This window comes from Suricata suricatta, chromosome 11 (genome assembly GCF_006229205.1).
Source record: "Suricata suricatta isolate VVHF042 chromosome 11, meerkat_22Aug2017_6uvM2_HiC, whole genome shotgun sequence".
NCBI classification, from domain to species: Eukaryota; Metazoa; Chordata; class Mammalia; order Carnivora; family Herpestidae; genus Suricata; species Suricata suricatta.
The window spans coordinates 58,466,625-58,489,600 of NC_043710.1; the positions used below are offsets into that span (position 1 = coordinate 58,466,625).

At 38.9% G+C, this 22,976-nt stretch overlaps 1 protein-coding gene across 3 annotated transcripts in view; it reads right to left on the minus strand.

The window, feature by feature from the left end:
* Nucleotides 1-22,976, minus strand: part of PAK1 (p21 (RAC1) activated kinase 1) — a 165,284-nt gene that overhangs the window by 44,223 nt on the left and 98,085 nt on the right. For all 3 annotated transcript variants that reach the window (XM_029957576.1, XM_029957577.1, XM_029957575.1), the window contains exons 3-5: nt 14,978-15,078; nt 14,332-14,479; nt 11,046-11,083 (exon numbers count right to left, since the gene is read on the minus strand). In XM_029957576.1, the coding sequence (XP_029813436.1) occupies nt 11,046-11,083; nt 14,332-14,479; nt 14,978-15,078 (287 nt within the window). The remainder of the gene's footprint in view (nt 1-11,045; nt 11,084-14,331; nt 14,480-14,977; nt 15,079-22,976) is intronic.

Consider the following 22,976-nt stretch of genomic DNA (forward strand, 5'->3'; position numbering starts at 1 on the left):
ACACTGTTTTCCAGAGCGGATGTACCAGTTTACATTCCCACCAACAGAGTAGGAGGGACTCTGTGTCCGTCTCTCCACATCCTCGCCAGCATCTCTTGATTTGTTCATTTTAGCCACTCCGACTGGCGTGAGGTGATATCTCAGTGTGGTTTTGATTTGTATTTCCCTGATGATGAGTGATGCTGAGCATCGTTTCATATGATTGTTGGCCATCTGGATGTCCTCTTTGGAGAAGTGTCTGTTCAGGTCTTCTGCCCATTTCTTCACTGGATTACTCGTTTTTCAGGTATAGAGTTTAGTGAATTCCTTGTAGATTTTGGATACTAGCCCTTTATCTGACATGCCATTTTCCACTATCATTTCCCACACTGTTGGTTGCCTATTAGTTTTTTTTATCTGTTTCCTTTGCAGTGCTCAAGCTTTTTATCTTGATGAGGTCCCAACAGCTCATGTTTGTTCTAGATTCCCTTGCCTTTGGGGATGTGTCCAGGAGGAAATTGCTGCAGTTGAGGTCAAGGAGGCTGTTTCCTGCTTACTCCTCTAGGGTTTTGATGGTCTCCTGTCTCACATTCAGGTCCTTTATCCATTCTGAGTGGCTTTTTGTGAATGATGTTTCATTCTTCTACATGTTGCTGTCCAGCTCTCCCAACACCATCTGTTGAAGAGGCTGTCTTTTTATCTGCTTTGTCAAAGATTATTTAGCCATATACTTGTGGGTCCAGTTCTGGGTTCTATATTCTATTCCATTGGTCCATGTATTTGTTTTTGTGCCAATACAATACTGTCTTGATGATGACAGCTTTGTAGTATAGGCTAAAGTCTGGGATTGTGATGCTTCCCATTTTGGTTTTCTTCTTCAATATTACTTTGGCTATTCGGATTTTTTTGTGGTTCCATACGAATTTTAAGATAGTTTGTTCTAGCTTTGAGAAGAATGCTGGTGCAATTTTTATTGGGATTGCATTGAATGTGTAGATTGCTTTGAGTAATAATGACATTTTAGCAATGTTTATTCTTCCATTCCATGAGCACAGAATATTTTCCATTTCTTTGTGTCTTCTTCAATTTCCTTCATAAGTCTTCTATCTATAGTTTTCAGCATACAGGTCTTTTACATCCTTGGTTAGGTTTATTCCTAGGTATTTTATAGTTTTTGGTGAAATTGTGAATGGGATCCGTTTCTTGATTTCTCTTTCTGTTGTTTCATTTTTGGTGTATAAAAATGCAATCGATTTCTGTACATTGATATTGTAGCCTGTGACTTTACTGAATTCATGGATCAGTTCTAGAAGGGTTCTGTAGAGTCGATCAGGTTTTCCAAGTTGAGTATTACATCATCTGCGAAAAGTGAAAGTTTGACGGCCGATTCTGATGCCTTTTATTTCCTTTTGTTGTCTAATTGCTGATGCTAGGACTTCCAGCACTATGTTAAACAACAGTGGTGAGAGTGGACATCCCTGTTGTGTCCCTGATTGCAGGGGGAAAGCTCTCAGTTTTCCCCATTGAGGATAACATTAGCTGTGGGCTTTTCATAAATGGCTTTTATAATGTTTGAGTAAGTTTCTTCTATCCCGACTTTCTTGAGGGTTTTTATTAAGAAGGATGTTGTATTTTGTCAAATGCTTTTTCTGCATCTATCGACAGGATCATATGGTTTTCTTCTTTTCTTTTGTTAATGGGATGTATCACATTGATGGATTTGCGAATATTGAACCAGTCCTTGTAACCAGGAATGAACCTCACTTGATCATGATGGGTAATTCTTTTTATATGCTGTTGAATTCGATTTGCTAGTATCTTGTTAAGTAATTTTGCATCTGTATTCATGAATATTGGCCTGTAGTCCTCTTTTTTTGTTGGGTCTCTGTCTGGCTTAGGAATCACAGTGATATGTGCTTCGTAGAATGAGTCCACAAGTCTTCCTTCCATTTCTATTTTTTGGAATAACTTGAGAAGGATCGGCGTTAACTCTGGTTTAAATGTCTGGTAGAATTCCCCTGGGAATCCATCTGGCCCTGGGCTTTTATTCACTGGGAGATTTTTGATAACTGATTCGATTTCTTCACTGGTTATGGGTCTGTTCAGATATTCTATCTCTTCCCATTTGAATCTTGGTAGTGCATGTGTGTTTAGGAATTTGTCCATTTCTTCTAGATTGTCCAGTTTGTTGGCATATAATTTTTCATAGTAATCTCTGATGATTGCTTGTATTTCTGAGGGATCATTTGTAATAAATCCATTTTCATTCATGATTTAGTCTATTTGGCTGTTCTCTCTTTTCTTTCTGAGAAGCCTGGCTAGAGGCTTATCACTTTTGTTTATTTTTTCAAAAAAACCAACTCTTGGTTTCGTTGATCTATTCAATTGTTTTTTTGGATTCTATATTGTTTATTTCTGCCCTGATCTTTATTATTTCTCTTCTTCTGCTGGGTTTGGGGTGTTCTTGCTGCTACCCTTCTAGTTTCTTTAGGTGCCCTGTTAGACTTTGAGTTTGCGCTTTTTCTAATTTGTTGAAATAAGCCTGGATTGCAATATACCTTCCTCGTAGGACTGCCTTTGCTGCGTCCCAAAGAGTTTGGATTATTGTTATTTTTGTTTTCATTTGTTTCCATATATTTTTAAATTTCCTCTCTAATTGCCTGTTTTGCCCAATCATTCTTCAGTAGGGTAGTTTTTAATATCCACATTTTTGTAGGTTTTCCAGACTTTTTCCTGTGATTGATTTCAAGCTTCATAGCATTGTGATCTGAAAGTGTGCATGGTATGATCTCAGTTCTTTTGTATTTATGGAGGGCTGTTTTATGACCCAGTATGTGATTAATCTTGGAGAATATGCCATGTGCACTCGAGAAGAAAGTGAATTCCCTTGCTTCAGGATGCAGAGTTCTAAATATATCTATTAATTCCATCTGTTCCAGTGTGCTGTTTAGGTCCCTTGTTTCTTTAGTGATTTTTTGGTCTGGTTGACCTGCCCATTGTTGTAAGTGGGGTATTAAAGTCCCTGCAATTAGCACATTCTTATCAATAAGGTTGTTTCCATTTGTGATTGTTTTATGTATTTGGGTGCTCCCGAATTCGGCACATAGATGTTTATAATTGTTAGCTCTTCCTGATGGAGAGACCCTGTAATTATTATATAATGTCCTCTGCATCTTTAGTTACTGCCTTTAAAGCCCAGTTTGTCCAATATAAGTATGGCTACTCTGGCTTCCTTTTGGCATCCAGTCACATGGTAGATATTTCTCCATCCCCTTACTTTCAATCTGAAGGTGTCTTCAGGTCTAAGATGAGTCTCTTGTAGACAGAAAATAGATGGATTTTGGTTTTTGATCCATTCTGCTACCCTGTGTCGTCTGACTGGAACATTCAGTCTGTTTACATTCAGTGTTATTATTGAAAAATGTGGAAACATAGTTTCCATGTTTGTACTGATGTCTCTGGTGTCTTATATTTATTGTTACCATTCTCTCATAGACTCCCTCTTAGGATTTCTTGTAGGTTTGGTAGTGATGAATTCTCTCAACTTTTGTTTATTTGGGAAAACCTTTATCTCTCCTTCTATTTTGAATGATAGGCTTGCTGGATAAAGGATTCTTGGCTGCATATTTTTCCTGTTCATCATCTTGAAGATTTCCTGCCATTGCTTTTGGCTTGCCAAGTTTCAGTAGATAGGTCTGTAACCACTCTGATAGGTTTCTCTTTGTATGTTAGGGCCCTTTATTCCCTAGCTACTTTCATAATTCTCTCTTTGTCTTTATATTTTGCCAGTTCCACTATGATATGTTGTGCTGAAGTCCGGTTCAAGTTATGTCTTAGGGGAGTTCGATATGCCTCTTGAATTTCAATGTCTTTCTCTTTCCCCAGATTGGGGGAATTTTCGTGTATAATTGGATCCAGCACCCCTTCAGGACCTCTCTGTCTTTCTTCCTCTTCAGGAACTCCTATGATACGGATATTGTTCTGTTTGATTGTATCACTCAGGTCTCGAATTCTCCTTTCCTGCTCCTGTATCAATTTCTCTTTTTTCTTGGCTTCCTCTTTTGCTATAACTGTGTCTTCTAAATCACTTATTCTCCTCTCTGCTTCTTCAATCTGTGCATTGGCAGCCTCTATTTTATTATTCACCTCATTTATAGCCTTTTTAAACTTGTCACAGCAATTCTGAAGGTTCCTAGTCTTTGTATTAATATCTTCTCTAATGGCTTCTATGCTTTTTTCAAGCTCAGCGATTAATTTTATGATAATCGTTCTAAATTCTTGTTCAGTTATGTTGTTTGTGTCTGTTTTGAGCAGTTCTGTAGCTGTGATTTTTTTTCCTGGAATTTCTTTAGAGGAGAATTCTTGTTTCGTCATTTTGGCTAGCTTTCTGTATCTTGTCAGTTTTAAAAGCTCATTCTGCACTGTGCGCCTATTACTATTTCTCTATTAAAAAAGGTTCTTTTACTGTCTAGAGTCTGTCGTTTCAGGAGATGTTCTTTTAATGGTATCTCTCGGTTTCTCTTGTTATGCCTGTGATTAATTTATTTCCCTACTCAGCGATATCTGGGACTTGCCACTGTGTCCTTTGGCTTGTTTCTTGAGGTAGCCCTGGAAAGGAAAACAGACAGACAAACACACAGGGAACACAAGCACACAGATACACTGACAGAACAGGTAAAGAAGCAAACCAATAGGGGAAAGAAAAAAGGAACAGGCAATAAAAGAGAGGACCAGAAAGGGGAAAAGAAAGCGGGCAGGAACAGCAACAGCCAGAGATAAAGGACAGTCTGAGAGCATAAAACCTGCAGAGGGGGAAGATAAGGATGAGATAAAGAAAAAAATATCTGGATGGTAAGAGTTGATCTAAGCACGGCAGTGCATAAATGTTGGTCCTTCCCAGACTCCGGGGGGAAAGGGAGAAAAGAAGGAAATAGGAAAAGAGAAAACAAGGGGAAAAAATTAAAAAGTAAAAATAAGAAAGGAAAGAAAAAAAACATTAAAAATAATAAGCAAAAACAGCAGCTCCCAGCGCAGATGGGCATTGCTTGGTGTAGCTAATTCGGGTCTCGAGGGCTGCTCTCAGAGGCCCCGCCTTAGTGGATGCAGGGAGAAGAATGGAGGCACCTCAAGTCCCCCTCAGACCATGCGTTGCCAGCCACTCTCTTGAGTCCAACCTCCTTGAGCCACAGGCGGGTCAAATTGTTTCAGTTTTCTATGTTCTGCCAGGTTTCTAAGTCCTAGCCCACGCACTTCGCTGCTGCCACCATAGTTAAAATCTCTAGCAGGCGGTGGCTTTCTGGCCGGGAATGAGTAGGGGGATTGTGGAGCCAGTTTTTCCCCTGGCTCCTCCTGAAGTCTGCGAGCTTCCGGGCCCAAGGGAGAACAAGCCTGCTAAGGGGGACGGATTTCTTCTCCTTGGCCCAGCAGCTCTCAGTCCCGGGCAAGATCTCCCCTCTCCAGAGATCCGCTATAAGTGATTCAGTCTCTACTTCTCTTCCCTTGGTCTCTCTGCCACCCTGCATGGCCATCCCACGTGGCTCTCCACAGTTCTGTGCGCCTCTGAACACACGGCTGTCTGTGGGCCCAGCACCAAGCCTCTGGGTGCTTTGTCTTCCGGCTCTGCTTTGGGCCAGTGCTCCCTCCCCCAAAGTCTCTGGTCCCAATTTGCACTCACTCAGGCATCCATGAGGCTGTTGTCAATAAGGGGTCTGTGTGCACCTCCATTCTTGGAGATCAGAAAGCTGTGGCTTTTAATTCTTCTCAGTTTGATAATTGCCAGCGGGCGGAGGTAATGGGGCTCCTTACTTCTCCGCCATCTTGCCGCCGCCCCCTCCTCTAGATTTCTTTACTCAGAGTCTTAATTTTTAAGAAATCTTTTTAATCATCTGGTCTAACAGTACTGTTTTTGTGGATGCAACATCTATAAAATATACCATATATTTTTTGAAAATTCTTTGAATTATCTATTTCCTCTGGGGCCAGTTTTACTTTATCTGATCCTTCTCTTTAATGCTTTGTTTCCCTTAAGTATCTAGAGATCCTGGGCTAATTATTCATACTCATAAGTGAAAAACTACACTGAATAGTGTATATAAGTAGCATGGGTTTCCTCTGCAGTTGTGAGCCTGTTTTTCCAACGTCCCCTCCTCTGAATAGAAGGTCTGATGCAGTCTCTATGTGAGTTCGGAGTCTGTACATGGTTACTGGCAAGCATCACTTTAGGGTATGCTGGCATGGAAGAGCATGGAGGACTGAGATTCCTCTTCTCCCAGTTATCAAAATATCTCCATCTTGGGATGGAGAAATTTAATGGATTTGCTTCCACTGCAGAGCAACTTTTCCTTTCCTCCTCCTTCATACCTGCTGTAGAGAACTGTAGTTAACTCAGGTTCTGCTCTGCGTCTCCCTTAGGCCCTTGTACTACAGCAGGAGTTCTCTTCAAGTAGGCTTTACTTTCTTGACAAAATTATCTGGCTTAAGTTTAGGATTAAAATTCTGCTACTATTTGCTCACTGTAAGATGAAGACTACCCCTTCTGCTTCAAATGCAGTATTTTAATTAATTTACCCTTCACGCTGATCCAGGACTCCTTCCTGCTTCTTATATGTATTCTTCCAAATACTGTTATCTTCCTAGGAGTTTCCTCTTCCACATACTTTAAGCTGTGGTTTTTTTCTGCCCTCATCAATCTGATCTTTGCCTTCTATCTCCCATGAATTTCTGACAGTAGTTTATGTATGTCCTGTTTTTGTTTGGAGCACTGTTTTGTACTCATTTTTTAAATATATCTTTTCTGAAATTAAGAAAGCTGAGATAAGGGCACCTGGACGGCTCAGTTGGTTAAGCATCTGACTTCAGCTCAGGTTATGATCTCGCAGTCATGGGTTCAAGCCCCACGTCAGGCTCTGTGCTGACAGCTCGGAGCCTGGAGTCTGCTTCAGATTCTGTGTCTCCCCCCTCTCTCTCTGCCCCTCACCCACTTGCGCTAGGTCTCTTGTCTCTCAAAAATAAACATCTAAAAAAACTATTAAAAAAAGAAACTTGCAATAGCAAGAGAGATAGATACAGGAATTCATTCTAGTACTCTGATCCAATATCCAGAGGAATCTTTCAAAGATGTTAGTTTAGACTAAAATACACATCCAGCTTTATAAATCTCCTATATAAAAGACTTCCTAAGCTCCAACACAAGTTCAAAGTTTTTGGCTTGACATGATTGATCCTTTACCTGACTTTAGTTCATGCTATTTCAGACAAAAAAGCATTTCCCTTTTCTCTGCCTGGTATCATTATGTGTGTTCACCTGAAAAGATATTTATAAATGCCTGTTTACATGTTCCGATTCCTCACTAAACTGTGAAATTAAGAGCAAAGACCTTACCAGTCCTTGATGCCCCAACACCCAAAGGGCCTATCACATAACAGCTGTTCATTTTATAAATGAGAATTCAGGCACTAACATGCTATAGAATCTGAAAGCCAGACCTCAAACCATTAAGCCACAAGTAACAAAATTTTAGTGCTAGGAAGAACCTTAAAGATATTTTTTAAATGAACAAATCATTAGGGACCAACAACTCTCTGCAAACTTCCCTGCACTACCAGGGAGAATAAATCACTCTATCAAACATGACCCCCATCATACATTATTCATACCTCTTGCAGCCCTCATCCCTCTAGTCTGCTGTTAATTTTATTCTTCCAGGACTAAAATAGTGCATATTCATTTTTGTATCACCCACACCTGGGCACAAAGAAGGTGCTAAGTAAATATTTATAGTATGAATGAATAAATGTATGCTCAAGACAATGGGATTTTATACTTGTTTCTACTATTACCTTATTCAAGGGTTGGGAGCAAGTCACTTAATCTCTAAGTCTCTACTTTTTAACTATGTTATGGGAATAACAATCCCATCCAATTATTTCACACATCAAGTGGGATGATCTATATGAAACCAATATGGAAAATAATGACATGCTACCACAAAACAAACCATAAGCCCGCACGTAAAACTAGAAAAGAAATACAGAATACTGAACTACAGGGGAATATGTTATGAATTGGGGAGAGGGAGGGGATGTCCTTGATAGCCAGAGTAGTTTTAATTTTAGATAGTACACCAGCACAGGTGTATACCAAGCAGGTGTTATATGCCCTCTGACATATGGCATGAACTCCAGGGCTCCTTGCTCCTTATGAACGAATAAAGTAACTGCAGTCTCCTTTATAAGACCTCTCTGACATCATCTTTCTCAGTTCCCTGCCACAGTGAAAAGAATCCTGGACTGGGACTCAGAAGACTCTAGCTCTAATCTGGTTCTGCCACCATCACTAATTATGAGTCTTCAGGAAAGTCTGTTTTTCTACCTGTGAAATGGTAATGCTTTCCTCACAAGGTAACTGTGAGGACTAATCACACTAGCCATAAATAGTTATTAGGATAGTGCCCGACACACAGTAGACACTCAATAAAGGATGGCTGTCACTCCTATAAAAGCATAAACACATTTTAGCCACAAAGCACAGCTCATCTTTGTTTAGTCCCCTTCTTTAATAATTTACTGCTTGGTAATGGGAAGAAACTCCCAAAGATCCTAACATTTACAAACTCTTTCTTCCCCCTCCTTTAATTATACCTTTTCCATTTGATGAAAGAAAGATTATTCCATGGCTTTCAGGGGAAAGCAATGCAGACAGGGAATCAGATACCTATTGCCATTAACCCTTCTCTATTTCAGTTTTATTATCTATGAAACAATGGTATAACCCACCTCATTAAACTCCCATGAGGATTAATGAAATAGTGACTACGAAAGGCCCCAATATGCTACAAAGGCACTGGACATGTGAACATTTTTTTATGATTGATAGGAATGTAAATGACTCGAGTAAACCAATGTCTACTGCTGGAAGTACGGATTAAAGTATTTTGATGGTGACGCAGTACTTTGTGAGAACTTACTATTCCCCTGCTTAAAATTCTTTAATAGCTTCTCATTACCCCTTAAGATAAAGATAAAACTTCTACATGATCTGACCTGCCATTATTCCTCCCCATTGGCCACCTCCAGCCCATTCACACTTCACATTCCAATCATAACAAACTATTTGCAGTTCTCTATTAAAGCATACCTTGTAAACCTCTTTGTCTTTGCACAAGGTATTTATTTTCTCTTTGTCTGGAATATCTTCATCTCTCCTTAATTCTTGCCCTAAATAACAAACTCCTTAAGCTCACACTCTACAATCAATAATTTTCTCTTAAACATCAAACCATTCATTCAGTAAATGGTTACTTGCCAGATGCCATGGATATAGCAATTAATAAGTCAGACAGAGCTCCTGGCCTCATGAAGTTTTAGCACACTGTACTGTGTGTAACTGTTTGTGCCTTCATGTTGCTCATTAAGACTGAGACACTCTTAGGAGTTGGAACAACGACTGATTTATTTCCATATTGTCACTTCTCCACACAGGACCTGGCATAGAGTGGGGATTTTGTAAATATTTAGTAAATCAATATAACCAAACCATCTCTGTATAAGAGAAAACAGTAGGTATAAAGAATAGCAGTATACTCTAATACATATCACAGCTTACTATTTGTAAGACCCTTTCAAACACCAACATCTCATTTTATCTGCTCTGAAAGATAGAATTTGTATGTTGAGAAAAGCAGAGAGAAATTTAAGGTCATCTAGCTTTTTTTAGGTTTTTAATTTTAACTCCCGTATAGTTAACATACAGTATTATATTAGTTAAAGGTGTACAATAGTTTTCAACAACTCTATACATTATTCAGGACTAACCATGATAAATGTACTTTTAATCCCTATTACCTATTTCACTCACCTACCCTCACCTTCCCTGTGGTAACCATCAATTTGTTTTCTTATAGAGTCTGTTTCTTGGTTTGTCTCTCTCTCTTTTTCCTTTGTTCGTTTGTTTTTTAAATTCCATATATGAGTGAAATCATATAGTATTTGTCTATTTCTCTTCACATAATACTCTCTAGCTCCACCAATGGTGTTGCAAATGGTAAAAATGCATTCTTTTTTAATGCTAGAATAATATTTCCTTGTGTGTGTGTGTATACTGCATTTTCTTTTTCCATTCATCTATCAGTGGACGCTTAGGCTGCTTCTATAATTTGGCTATTGTAAATAATGCTCTAGAGGTGTGTGTATCCTTTTGCATTTGTGTTTTTAGGGGCACCTGGGTGGCCCAGTTGGTTGAGCATCCAACTTCGGCTCAGGTCATGATCTCACAGTTCAAGGGTTTGAGCCCTGCATCGGGCTCTGTGCTGACAGCTCAGAACCTGAATTCTGCTTCAGGTTCTGTGCCTCCCTCTCATTTCACACCTCTCCCACCCACATTCTGTGCATGTGTCTCTCTCTCAAAAATAAACAAACATTTAAAAAATTTTTGAATTTGTGTTTTATATTCTTTGGGTAAATACTTTGGAATTACTGGATTGTAAGGTAGTTCTATTTTTAATTTTTTGAGGATGAGATAATCTAGCTTTATTTTCCAGCCAATTCATCAGTGCAATATATCCTCAAGTGACAGGGATTCACTACAATGTCAGAGGACACAATGAATGACTTTAAATGAACAGAATCTGCTCCCTTCAACAATTAGTCCTAATCCTGGTTAGTTGACCATACCAACAAAAAAGAGGGAATTATCTTCTAAATTTAGGTATTTGAAGACATGTCTAGGTAAAGCAACGTTTATGATTCTCATTTTATTGACAAAAAAACTGAAGCCCAGAAACGCAAATTGACTTTCCAGGGTTCAAGGCTACAAATGAAAAACTTACTCTAACCAGTTCCGGTTCCAAGATTAGGATTTCTAGAACACTAAAAAACTAAATCTGGAAGGGATACTTAACTGTTTATTAAGTCCAATTCCTTTACATATAGGTTAAGAATTATGAGGCCTGGTGGGGTGGGGGGCAGGGCCCAAGATGAGTTTCTTCCAGCCCATGCTCTGCATCTACCACACTGGATCGCTGACCACCACGTCTGCCTATATCAGAATAAAGAAAATTAAGACTTACCAAAGTGTTAGATGAATTATAATCCTCAGCTGATTTATCTGGAAAGGGAAAAAGATAAGGGACTCAGTCAGTAAACAATTACAATTAATCCATTCTTGAAGGCTAAGGAAGCCTATCCAGTCAAGCACTTGCCAGGCTGAGAGAATAATAATAGTATTACTGGAACTATGGGCCCGATACCATGCTAAAGCACATTATATACATTACCTCCTTTAATCTTCACTACAGTTCGAAGTACCATTATTATGTCTACTTTTATAGATTTGGAAACTGAGGTTCAGAGAAGTTAAGTAATTTGCCCAGGGTATATACAGGTTAAGTAAGAGTCAAGACTTGAATTCTGGTCTAATTCTAAATACTATGCTAGAACTGCCTCCACATCATCAACTATATCATTAACAGGTCTCAATGGTCAAGGAAATTTCCTGCAATCTAAGACAAATGGAAAGAATTTATGTCCTGAGCTATCCATGACAAATCATGACCAGTTTGTGGCTTCAGCTTTTACAAAGGGTTACCTATAGGTAACCTATAGGTTTCTCCCTATAGGGAAAGAAAAACTAAGATTTAGGAAAAGAGAAGCATTAATCATGTCAAGTCTAATTAAAGGCAGGGTCTTATTTCTAAGAACAAATTCAAGCTTCCTCAATGCGGCAATTACCATAGTTCATTGATTCTGAAATGTAACATTACATTAATATCTATGAAACAAAGATGTGTCCCACAATCAAAGCCATTTAATGGTTTAATTGGCAATTTTTTTTCCAGTGGAATATAAAATAATGATTCAGCTTACAATTAATATCTTAGATTTAATGAAATATGAAACATAGACTCAATGGAGATCTTAGCAAGAAAATAAGTTTAAAAGCCAACTATTATGTTTGGTTTTATTCTTTAATTCCTACAGACCTTATATGAAACTGACTTAGCCAGTTCAACACCAATGGAATTAAGAAGGAGAAACATTCTACCAAATCCAACATATTCCTCACCAAGAACCAAGTTCAGAGAATGCTCAAGATCCCAAATCCATCATATAAGAAAGTGTCAGGTACAGCTTCTTTGGTCCTATGACAAATCATGAACCCACAAGCTATGACAATATATTCTTAAAAACAAACCCTGAATAGCCAGCTGTACCCGGGAGAAATCAATTCAGGATATACTCTAAACATAATTCCATCACATATCAGTTGATTCACCCCGAGTAAATCACTCAGTTTCTCTGAGACTAATTTATTTCTCTGAGTCTGTGAACTGGGGATAATAGTCCTTCCTATACCAAACCCTAAGGCCATCATGAGAATCAGTGAGATAATTCGTGTGCAAGCATATTCAAAATTAAGGTAGCGCTCTCAGAAATAACAGTATGAGAAGAAGGGAAACAGGAAAAGGAGAGAGATGACATTAAAAATAAATAGTGCTGGGGTGCCTGGGTAGCTCAGTTCATTAAGCGTCTGACTCGGCTCAGGTCATGATCTCAGGGTTCCTGGGTTTGAGCCCTGTGTCAGGCTCTGTGCTGACAGCTCAGAGCCTGGAGCCTGCTTCAGATTCTGTGTCTCCCTCTCTCTCTCTCTCTGCTCCTCCTCCACTCATGTTCTTTCTCTCTCTGTCTCTCAAGAATAAAATAAACGTTAAAAAATAAAATAAAATAATAAAAATAAAAATAAACAGTGCCAAATCTACAGTATTGCCTAGAAATGGCCCTGGTCTTTAACTTCTAAAAGACTTAAAATTCTGCACTTGCAAGTGCACACACACACATACAAATATACATGTATGCACAAATTTATACACACAGAAGGAGATGTATGAACACATATCTATACGTTCTCTACATCTAGTGTTATTCATATATGCATGCAAAGGTGAACATATACACCATTACCTGAACGTGTGTATCTATATACATATTTATTCATGAATGGCTAAGTGGTCTTCAATTCCAAACACATGCAAATGCTTCCATACACGTATCTGGTACCTGTCCATGTTTACACACATGTACATATAAACACACAGATTCTTCCAAAGACTCTGCTGCTGAGGCTTTCCAAGCCACCTTCTAATCTGATGTTCATGACAAACACCTGAAAACACAGACGCTAATCTTCTGACTAGAAAACTCTCCCACCCAGCACCCCTCAACCCCAATTCCTCCTTGAAATGACCCCGTCCCTCAGTGAGAGAAGTGAGCCAGAGCCAACGGGGCCAGACGTGAGGAAGGAAATACTGCTGGGAACACGCATGACCCTCTCCTGGGTACCACCATGGCAGCATGGGCAAAACTGCAGTTTCTCATCCTCACCATCTGTGCCCTTTGATACAAGCCAGATACTTGCTGGGGGAAGCATGCTAGTTCATCCTGGTTCTCACCTTCCCCAACAATACTGCTCTTTGAAAGAGACAGCATGAACATCAGAAACAGTACCCGACTTGGAGTTAAGAGACCAGTTCTGCCATCAACTTAGCCACATTAGAAAAGGCCTTTATTGGCTTTAATGTCTGCAAAACAAGGAGGGCCAGAAGTAGTATACACGGAGGATACGTCTTGCTCTAACATTCTAAGACGCTACTATAAAAGGTAAGCTTCTGGAAATGTAGGCCTTCTAATAACATATCCAGGAAAAGAAAAATGCCCCTGCTATAGAAGGAGGTGCTCCAGATAGAGTTCCTAGAGGCAAGTAGTAAACTCGAAAGGTGCTCATCTAGGAATTAGGAGGCCTGGATTCAAATCCCAATTCTGCCATTAAAAACACTGAAAACCATAGTCTGTTACACTGAAAAACATAGTCTGTATATCTAAAGAACATATATTATTACTGGCCTGTTTTACATTTGAGTGATAAAAATTAATTCCTTGAGGAAGAAACTGGGCCTGCTTACTTAAAAGATACACATGACATGTGTTATTAAATTCACAATGATATTAAAATTAATAATGATAATGATAGCTACATTTCCATGATATTGTTTTACAAACGATAAAGAACTTTCATACCAATGAGCTCATTTATTCCTCACTACAATCTCTGGAGACAAATTATTATTCCCATTTTGTGGCCAATTTATATATATACCATACAACTTTTAAAGAAGGTATAGTTTCAGAATACTCAAGTTTAATGCAAAAAATCATCATTCTGGCTCTCAAATTCCAAAAGCTTACCTTAATTACAGTACCATCTCCACGCTTTCCAGTACTTTCTCCCCTTACCCCATACCAAAAGGCATGTGGAAAACATTTTTTCCCCCTAGACTACTCTGGATTCAATCCCCATACCTGTAAAGCTCATGTACTTCTGGCTGTTGGAGGTCTTCTTTGAGTTATAAAATTCCAATACATCCAGAACAGCCTGTGGGTTTTTCTTCTGCTCTGACTTAGTGATATTTGATGTTTGAAGCAAGCGAGCCCACTGCTCTGGCATCCCCTAGAAGAGAGATAAACAACATTGTCAGGAAGGCATAGTCAGAGGGGATCCTGACAAAAAATCAAAGCTAACTCTAATATCTGCTGGCAGTTAAAGATGTGCTTAGTTCTTTCTCTCTATACCCTAAGAGCTCTATATTAGCCTTTTTTATAGTAACTATCTCATTGTACTAGTCATGTCTTGAGATGTTTGCCCTTTCACTAGGCTATCCATCCTTCAGAACAGGAACCATGTTTCATTTGTCTTTATATCATCAGTGCCCAGCACAAAGTCTACTGCCAAGGAGCCACTTAACAAAGGTCTGCTTAAGGAATGGTGATTCAAAGCGTTCTCTGGTACAATTTTACAGATGAGGAAAATGTCCCTCTCATGAGTATAAGAAGATAGTAATGAGGACCTCAGGCAAAAACAGAGACATCAGGAAACCTAGGGGGGAAAAAATGAATGCACAGTCAGAACTCTCAAAGATCAAAGGCCTTGCTGTGACCCAGGACTTACTGTAAACTCCCCTGTGACAGCATCAAAACCAACGTGAATTGTGTGCTCAAAATCTGAAGGAAGAGAAATCTCTGGTCGTTCCTTCTCCTTCTTTTTATTTGCTACAAAAGAAATAGAGAAAAGGAAATAAAAAACAAGGACATTATTACAGTTGTTTTTGCTTATTTAACTGTTTTTGAACTGTAGGCTCCTTTAAAGGCTAAGGGCTGTCCACTTCACATAGGTATTGACAAGCCAAACACTAGACTTAGATTGGAGTAGGTGCTCAAAACATGACAAAAGACTTAATTTTTTTGTTGTTGAACTAAAGAAAGGGACAGAAAGAACGGTCTTCAGAGTTTGAAGTCCACTAATGAGCCATTGATCTAGGATGAGTAACTTCCTTTTTCTGAACCCTGGTTTCCCCATCTCTAAAAAGAGAAGGCTAAGGCAGATGGTCTCTAAAGATCCTTCCAGCCCTAACATCCTATGTTCTGAGCTTCTATGGCCTACATCCCACCAGTTTGGTATTTGATTATGGACTGCTTTAAGGTGCCCTAAATTACAGAACTTTAGATCTGGATGTTATCTTAATAATATAAATCACTATCATTTTATCAGGTGCTTACCAGGCAATAGTTCTAGTCTTTAAATGTATGAATTCGCTTTAGCCTCTCAGCAACCATATTTTGCAGATAAAGAAACTGAAGCACAGAGATTAAGTTACTTGCTCAAGACCACATGGTTAGTAGTTGGCAGCATCCAGGCACAAACCTAGGCAGTCTGGCCCAGAACCTGAGCTCAAAACCACTATGCTATGCAGCCTCCCTAGGCTCGGACCTTAGCAAGTCATTAAAACAAAATAGTTGTAGTCATTTTTCTCCCATCAAAGTTCTTACATAAAGTAGATGTTCACAGAGGTCCTGCTGACCTGGCAGAAAAAGCTTCAATAGTTGAGGAATTGTAGTGCTAAAGTACCCTTGTCAGGGGGCGAATTATGTCCCCTCCTAATTCCAAGTAGCTCAGATGTGACCTTACTTGGAAATAGCGTCATTGCAGATATAATTAGTTAAGTTACAACAGGTCTTACTGGAGTAGGGGGGACCCCTAAGCCAGTAAAACTGGTGTCCTTACAAGACTAAGAAATTTGGAGACAGATGCACACAAGGAGAACCATATGAAGATGAACAGAGATGTCAGAGTCCTGATGTTTCAAGCCAAGAAATACCAAAGATTGCCAGCAAGCCACCAGAAGCTATAGGAGAGGCATGGGACAGATTTTTCTTCACAGCCTTCAGAAGGAACCAACCCTGCATACAACTTAATCTCGGAATTCTTGTTTCCAGAACTGAAACAATACATTTCTGTTGTTAAGCTGCCTAGTTTGTGGTCCTTAGTTACAGAAGCTCCAATAAACATAACCCTCTTCTGACTAAAAGGAGTCTCAAGGTTGATTTCAGTTTCAAGGCTCAGCTTCAGCAGACATCTGCAAATGCAATCCTACTGAAATAGGCTTAAACACCTTCCAAGGCTCAGCCAGACAATCTTTCTTCCTAGATGGGATCCTACAGAGCCCAGATTTTAAACAGCTGTAGAAACTCTCCTTATCCCTTCAACCAAGGCTCCTCCTCCTCCTATGTTCTAAGAAGAAGACCAAGGAGAAGGCCATTTGGCCTAAACTTCCAGTGAACTCCGTACACATATGTAGGGGAACTAGATTCAGAGACTAACTGCAAAAGCTACTATTAACTGAGCTCTTACAAGTGCCAAGCATGTGCTAAGAATTGTATATGCATTATGTCACCAAATACTCCATACAACACCCTGCAAAACAGATACTAACATTTTCATTTTATAGGTAAGGAAACATAAGTACTTCTTTTTAATGATTTGCTTTATCATTCCTGAGTTACGGTGACAAGTCTATCCTACAAGTATTAGGAACTGGCCATGTATGCTTATAGGCCTGTGAGCCAAGACTAGATTCTAGGCAAATCAGCAAGGAAAAGCCCAGGAACCCTCAGTCTCTGGTCTTCCCCACTATCAATCTCTCAACGAAATCACCAGAGTTTTCTCCTTGTAGACATTATGTTCTACACTGTCACAGTAAAGGCCCAAAGTCCCTGGCTCCATGGTAAGACATCTTCCCTCCTAGAAATGCCTAGGATTACACACCAGCAAAGCTAACAAACAAACAAACAAACAAAGTAACAAAAACAAAACAGAAGAACAACAATGAAGACTGTAAGCCCAAAATTCACCTCTAAGAGAATTCACTGAGCAGTAATGAAGAACTTGGCTGGGGTCAGACAAAGGCTGAATGCCAGGCTTGTCTGAGCCTATCCTTGGAGATCAGATTAAAAGTATAGGCTGAATTATAGCAATCAAAACAGTATGGTGCTGGCACAAAAACAGACAAATAGATCGATGGAACAGAGTATAGAGGGCCCAGAAATAAACCCATGCTTATATAGTCAATTAATCTATGACAAAGGAGACAAGAATTTAGATTGAGAAAAGACAGTCCCTTCAATAAATGATGCTAGGAAAACTGGACAGCTAATATAAAAGACTTAAACTGGACCACTTTCTAACACCAAACACAAAAATAATTTCAAAATGGATTAGACCTAAATGTAAGAGACGAAACTATAAAAATCCTAGAAGATAGCACAGGCAGTAATTTCTCTGATGCTGGCCATAGCAACATTTTTCTAACACTTCCCCTTGTCTCCAAAGGCAAGGAAACAAAAGCAAAAATAAACTATGAGGACTACATCAAAATAAAAAGTTTCTGTGCAGCAAAGAAAACTATCAACAAAAAGGCAACCTACTGAATAGGAGAAGGTATTTGCAAATGAGATATTCAATAAGGGGTTAATATCCAAAACATTCAAAGAACTGAGGAGCACCTGGGTGGTCCAGTCAGCTAAGTGCTCGACTCTGGATTTCGGCTCAGGTCATGATCTTATAGATCATGAGATTGGGCTCCACATCAGGGTCTGTGCTATTAGTGCATAGCCTGCTTGGGATTTGATCTCTCTCTCTCTCTCTCTCTCTCTCTCTCTCTCTCTGTCTCTTTTATCCTCTCTCCCTTCCTGTGCCCCTCCCCAACTTGCATAAAGCAGGCTCACACATGTACTCTCTCTCTCAAAATAAATAAATAAACTTTAAAAAAAAGTACTTATACAATTTAACACACACACACACACACACACACACACACACACACACAACCAATCTAATTTAAAAAATGGGCAGAGGACACAAATACACATTTTTCCAAAGAAGATACAGATAGCCAACAGATATTTGAAAAATTGCTCAAATTGCTCAACATCACTCATCATCAGGAAAATGCAAATCAAAACCACAATGAGATATCATCTAACATGACTGAGTAGCTAAAATCAAAAAGACAAGAAATAACAAGTATTGGTGGGGACCTAGAGGGAAAGGAAACCTTGTGCACTGTTGGTGGGACTATAAATTGGTAAAGCAATGTGGAAAACAGTATGGGGTTCCTCAAAAAGTTAAAAATAGAACTACCATATGATCCAGTAATTCCATTACTGGGCATTTACTCAAAGAAAACAAAAACACTAATTCAAACAGATACATGAACCCCCATATGGAAGCAACCTAAGTGTCCATTGATAGATAAATGGATAATGAAGATGTGGGGTGTATGTAGGTATAAAGACACACACACACACACACACACACACGAATATTATGCAGCTATAAAAAAGGGTTAAAATAGTGCCAATTGCAACAACATGGATGGACCAGAGGATACTATTCTAAGTGAAATAAGTCAGACTGAGAAAGACAAATACCATATGATTTTCACTCACATGTGGAATCTTTTTTTATAAAAGTGAACAAACAAACAAAAAGCAGAATTAGAGCCATAAATACAGAGAACAAACTAATGGTTGCCAGATGGGAAAGATGGGTGTAGGGGAGTAGGAGATAAGGTTTCCAGCTATAGAACGAATAAGTCACGGGAATAAAAGGCACAGCATAAAGAATAGAGTCAATGGTACTAAAGTAGCACCATATGGTGACAGATGGTACCTACACTTGTGAACACAGCATAATGTATAAACTTGAATCACTATATTGTACACCTGAAACTATTGTAATGTGTGTCAACTATACTCCAATAAAAATAATTTTTTCAAGTATAGGCTGTAGACAAAAACAGGTTCCCAAATCCACAGTTAAGGCCCCAATGCTTAAGAGAGCTGCACTGCATATGTATGATCCACTTTTTCTATTACCTTTCCAGGTTGACTTGTCTAAACCTCACTACCAGACTGAATATTCCTACAGGGCAAAGAAAGTACCTTACAGCACTTTATAACAGATTTACATTTCATAATAATTATAATAATCACCTTCATTTGTATCATGCTCTAGTGTTCACATATATCGTTTCACCAGAGCCTCAAAACAACTGTGTGATGAGCAGGGCAGTGGTTATGGTGCTTATTTGAGAGAAGAAGAAACAGAGGTTCCAAGAAGTTAAATAATCTGCACAAGATCACAAGTTAGGAGCAGATCTGCACCCAGAACTGGGGTCTTCAGACTCCCAGCCATGAGGCCCTCCTATTCTGTTGCTCTGCCTTTTTATGGACTACCGCTGCTCATGATTATGTGATCCCTCCTCTTTCTCCCCATCTCTCTTACATTCAGCTCCCAGGTTACTAATGATTTCCTCTGCTATACAGAGATTGAATTTATCCACTCTTCTCCATTTTCATTTTTACTACCCTCTTTCAGGCATTGTTATCTATGGCCTGGATCATTCTAAAAGTAACCTATCACCTGCATTTTGGTCCTCTCCAATGCAGGCAGCAGCCAAGGTGATCTATAGCCTTGATATTCAAAGCAGCATCAGCACAACTTGGGAGACCACTAGGAATATAGAATCTCAAGCTCCAACCCAGACCTACTAAATCAGAATCTGAATTTTAATGAAATCAGAAATGATTCATGTGCATATAAAAGTCTGAGAATCAAGAGAATGAAAAGACAAACCACAGATAGAAAATATTCATGAAAGATTTTTCTGGTAAAGGATTGTTATCCAAAAATATGAAGAACTCTTAAAACTCTACAATAAGAAGACAGAAAACCTTGTTAATAAAATGGGTAAAAGACCTGAACAAATAACTCACCAAACAAGATATACAGATAGAAGAGATGTGCAACATCATGTGTCATTAGGGAACTGCAAATTAAATTGACAATGAAATACCACTACACACCTATTAGAATGGTCAAAATCCAAAACCGAAAATATCAAATGCTGACAAGGCTATGAAACAAAAGTGTTTATTACTGACTGTCAGGAATACAAAATGGTAGTCTTTTTGGAAGATAGGTTGGCAGTTTTTTACAAAATTAAACATATTCTTACCATACAATCCAGCAACTGCACTCCTTGCTATTTATCCAAATGAGCTGAAAACTTATGTTCACGTAAAAACTTGCATATAGATATTTATAGCAGCTTTATTCAGAATTGCCCAAACTCAGAGGCAACCAAGATATCCTTCAGTAGGTGAGTGGATAAACTGTGATACCTCCAGGAAATGGAATATTATTTAGCACTAAAAAGAAATGAGCTATTAAGCTATGAAAAGACAATGAGGAATCTTAAATACATATTATTAGGAAAAGAAACCAATCTGAAAAGACTATGTACTATATTATTCCAACTATATGATATCCTAGAAAAGGCAAAATTATGGAGACAGCCTAAGGATCAGTGGTTGTCAGAGGTTAGGAGGGAAGGCGCGATGAATTAGCAGAGCACAGAGGAATTTTAGGGCAGTTAAACTACTCTGTACAATAGTATCATGGTGGATTTATGTCATTATAGATTTGTCCAAACCCATTGAGTATATAATGTCAAGAATGAACCCTGATGTGAAAAATAGACCTAAGGTAAATATGATGTATTGATGTAAGTGCACCAATTGTAACAAATGTACCACCCTGGTACAAGATGTTACTTGTGGGAAAGGTTGTACATATGTGGGGGCAGGAGGTATACAGTAAATCTGGGTACCTTCCACTCAATTTTGCAGTGAACCTAAAACTGTGCTATTAAAAAGAAAGTTTCAGAAGCTCCGCGCTACAAACTTATGCCTTCTTTTAACCTCCAACTACTTATGTTATGTTTCACACACTCAACACCAAGTAACCTGAGTCAGTTATGTCACCAAACCCAAGGGGTTCTTTCACACCTCTTTCACATTTTCTCAAGCTGCTCCCTTTGCCTATGAATCCTGCCTTTCCTTTTCCCTTCTCTTGCTACCTCAGCCTTTTATTGCTCCTTTTCAGGTCTCTTTTCTCTGAAGTCCTCCCTAATCTTTAGGTTGGGCAGTCCTTTACCCTTTGCTCTGTTCCCACAGCACCATTATAGTAATCGCCTATTTGTAGGGCTTCTCTTCCAACTACCCTGAGTCCCGGGGGCATGTCCAATTCATTATGGATCCTCAATGGCTAGCACATGCCTGGCACAAAAGAGGTGTACAGACAGCGAGTGAAGAAAGTAACAAATAACCAGAGACCTAACTCAACTTGGCAAGGAATCCAAAGAATCTGCCTAAGACAGGCAAATTCTTTCCAAGACAGGAATAAATGTTTCATTTTTACATGATCTGACTTGACTTTCACAATCCTTGTTACCCCGCCATCGTCAATCCCGTCTGAAAACCCTGCTCCGTAGGAGTTCAGCACACTGGCCTAAAGAAATTCTCAAGTCCTAATGTCTCCACAGACCCAGAATAACCGGATAACCCTGATGAAAGGCAGCAAAATGTCAGGGGAAGAACAAGATGGTTCTAGAGTCCAGGTCAGTTTTGCCTCTACACACCATACGGTCTAGATTCTCAGCTTTCCATATGAACAATGATGAGAATGAACTAGAGGATTATAAGGACGCTTCTAGTTCCTACATTCTAGGAGTCTATGAAAAGAGAGGGATTGAAAAAAAAACAGAGGGATTAATATTCTCAAAGCTCTGTAGCTAGATTCTTCTTGACATGGCAACTCACAGTTTTTAATAGGTACTCCATTCACATCATCTCATATAATCACCACAATCCTGAGAGGCAATTTTACTTATAGATTAGGAAACTGAAGCACAGGCTTACTACAGTTATTGAAATGACTAAAATTCAAAAGGTCTGGCTTCAAAGCCAAGACCCTTTACATTCACTATTTCACCTTCCCTAAAGAATTTCTTTCTTTTTTTTGAAATATTTTTATTTAATTTTTTAATGTTTTATTTATTTCTTTTTGAGAGAGATATATATACAGTGTGAGCAGGGAAGGGTCAAAGAGAGAGAGGGAGACACAGAATCCAAAGGCAGACTCCAGGCTCTGGGCTAGCTGTCAACACAGAGCCCAAAACAAAAAACATTAAATAATTTGCTCAAGCTCACAGAACTAGTAAGAGCTGGGATTTGAACCCAGGTCTGATTCCAAAGTTCCTTTCCTCAGTGTCTTAATAAGAACTATTTGCCTACATGCCAATAGTTTAAGCTATTCAGCACCTGACAATTTCCCTTCCAGAAGCAGCTGCTTTTAGAAAGGGAAGGCCAAGAGTTTAGCAGACCCAAATAAAGCAATCATTTATGACATAAATCCATCTGTCTCACTCATAGCTAGAATACATGGGACATGTTGCAGAGCTTTGGAACTGCATACTGTTTCTAAATTTCCTCTGATCTAGTCACTTAAAAGATTGTAGGAAAAAACAACTTTTATTTAGATTTGCTTTTTATACTTCTACAACTTGTATTTTCATATATTACTTCTAATTTATGTTATTAATATACTATACAACATGCCATCATAGGCATGGAATGTCAAATATAAAAGAAACTCCAGTAATGGAGACACAAAAAGAGAGGGGCTTAAAGCATGAGTAATCTATAGAAATGAGTCCCACAGAAATGAAATCATTTAACACATGAACATACAGGGTAATGCTGAAGCT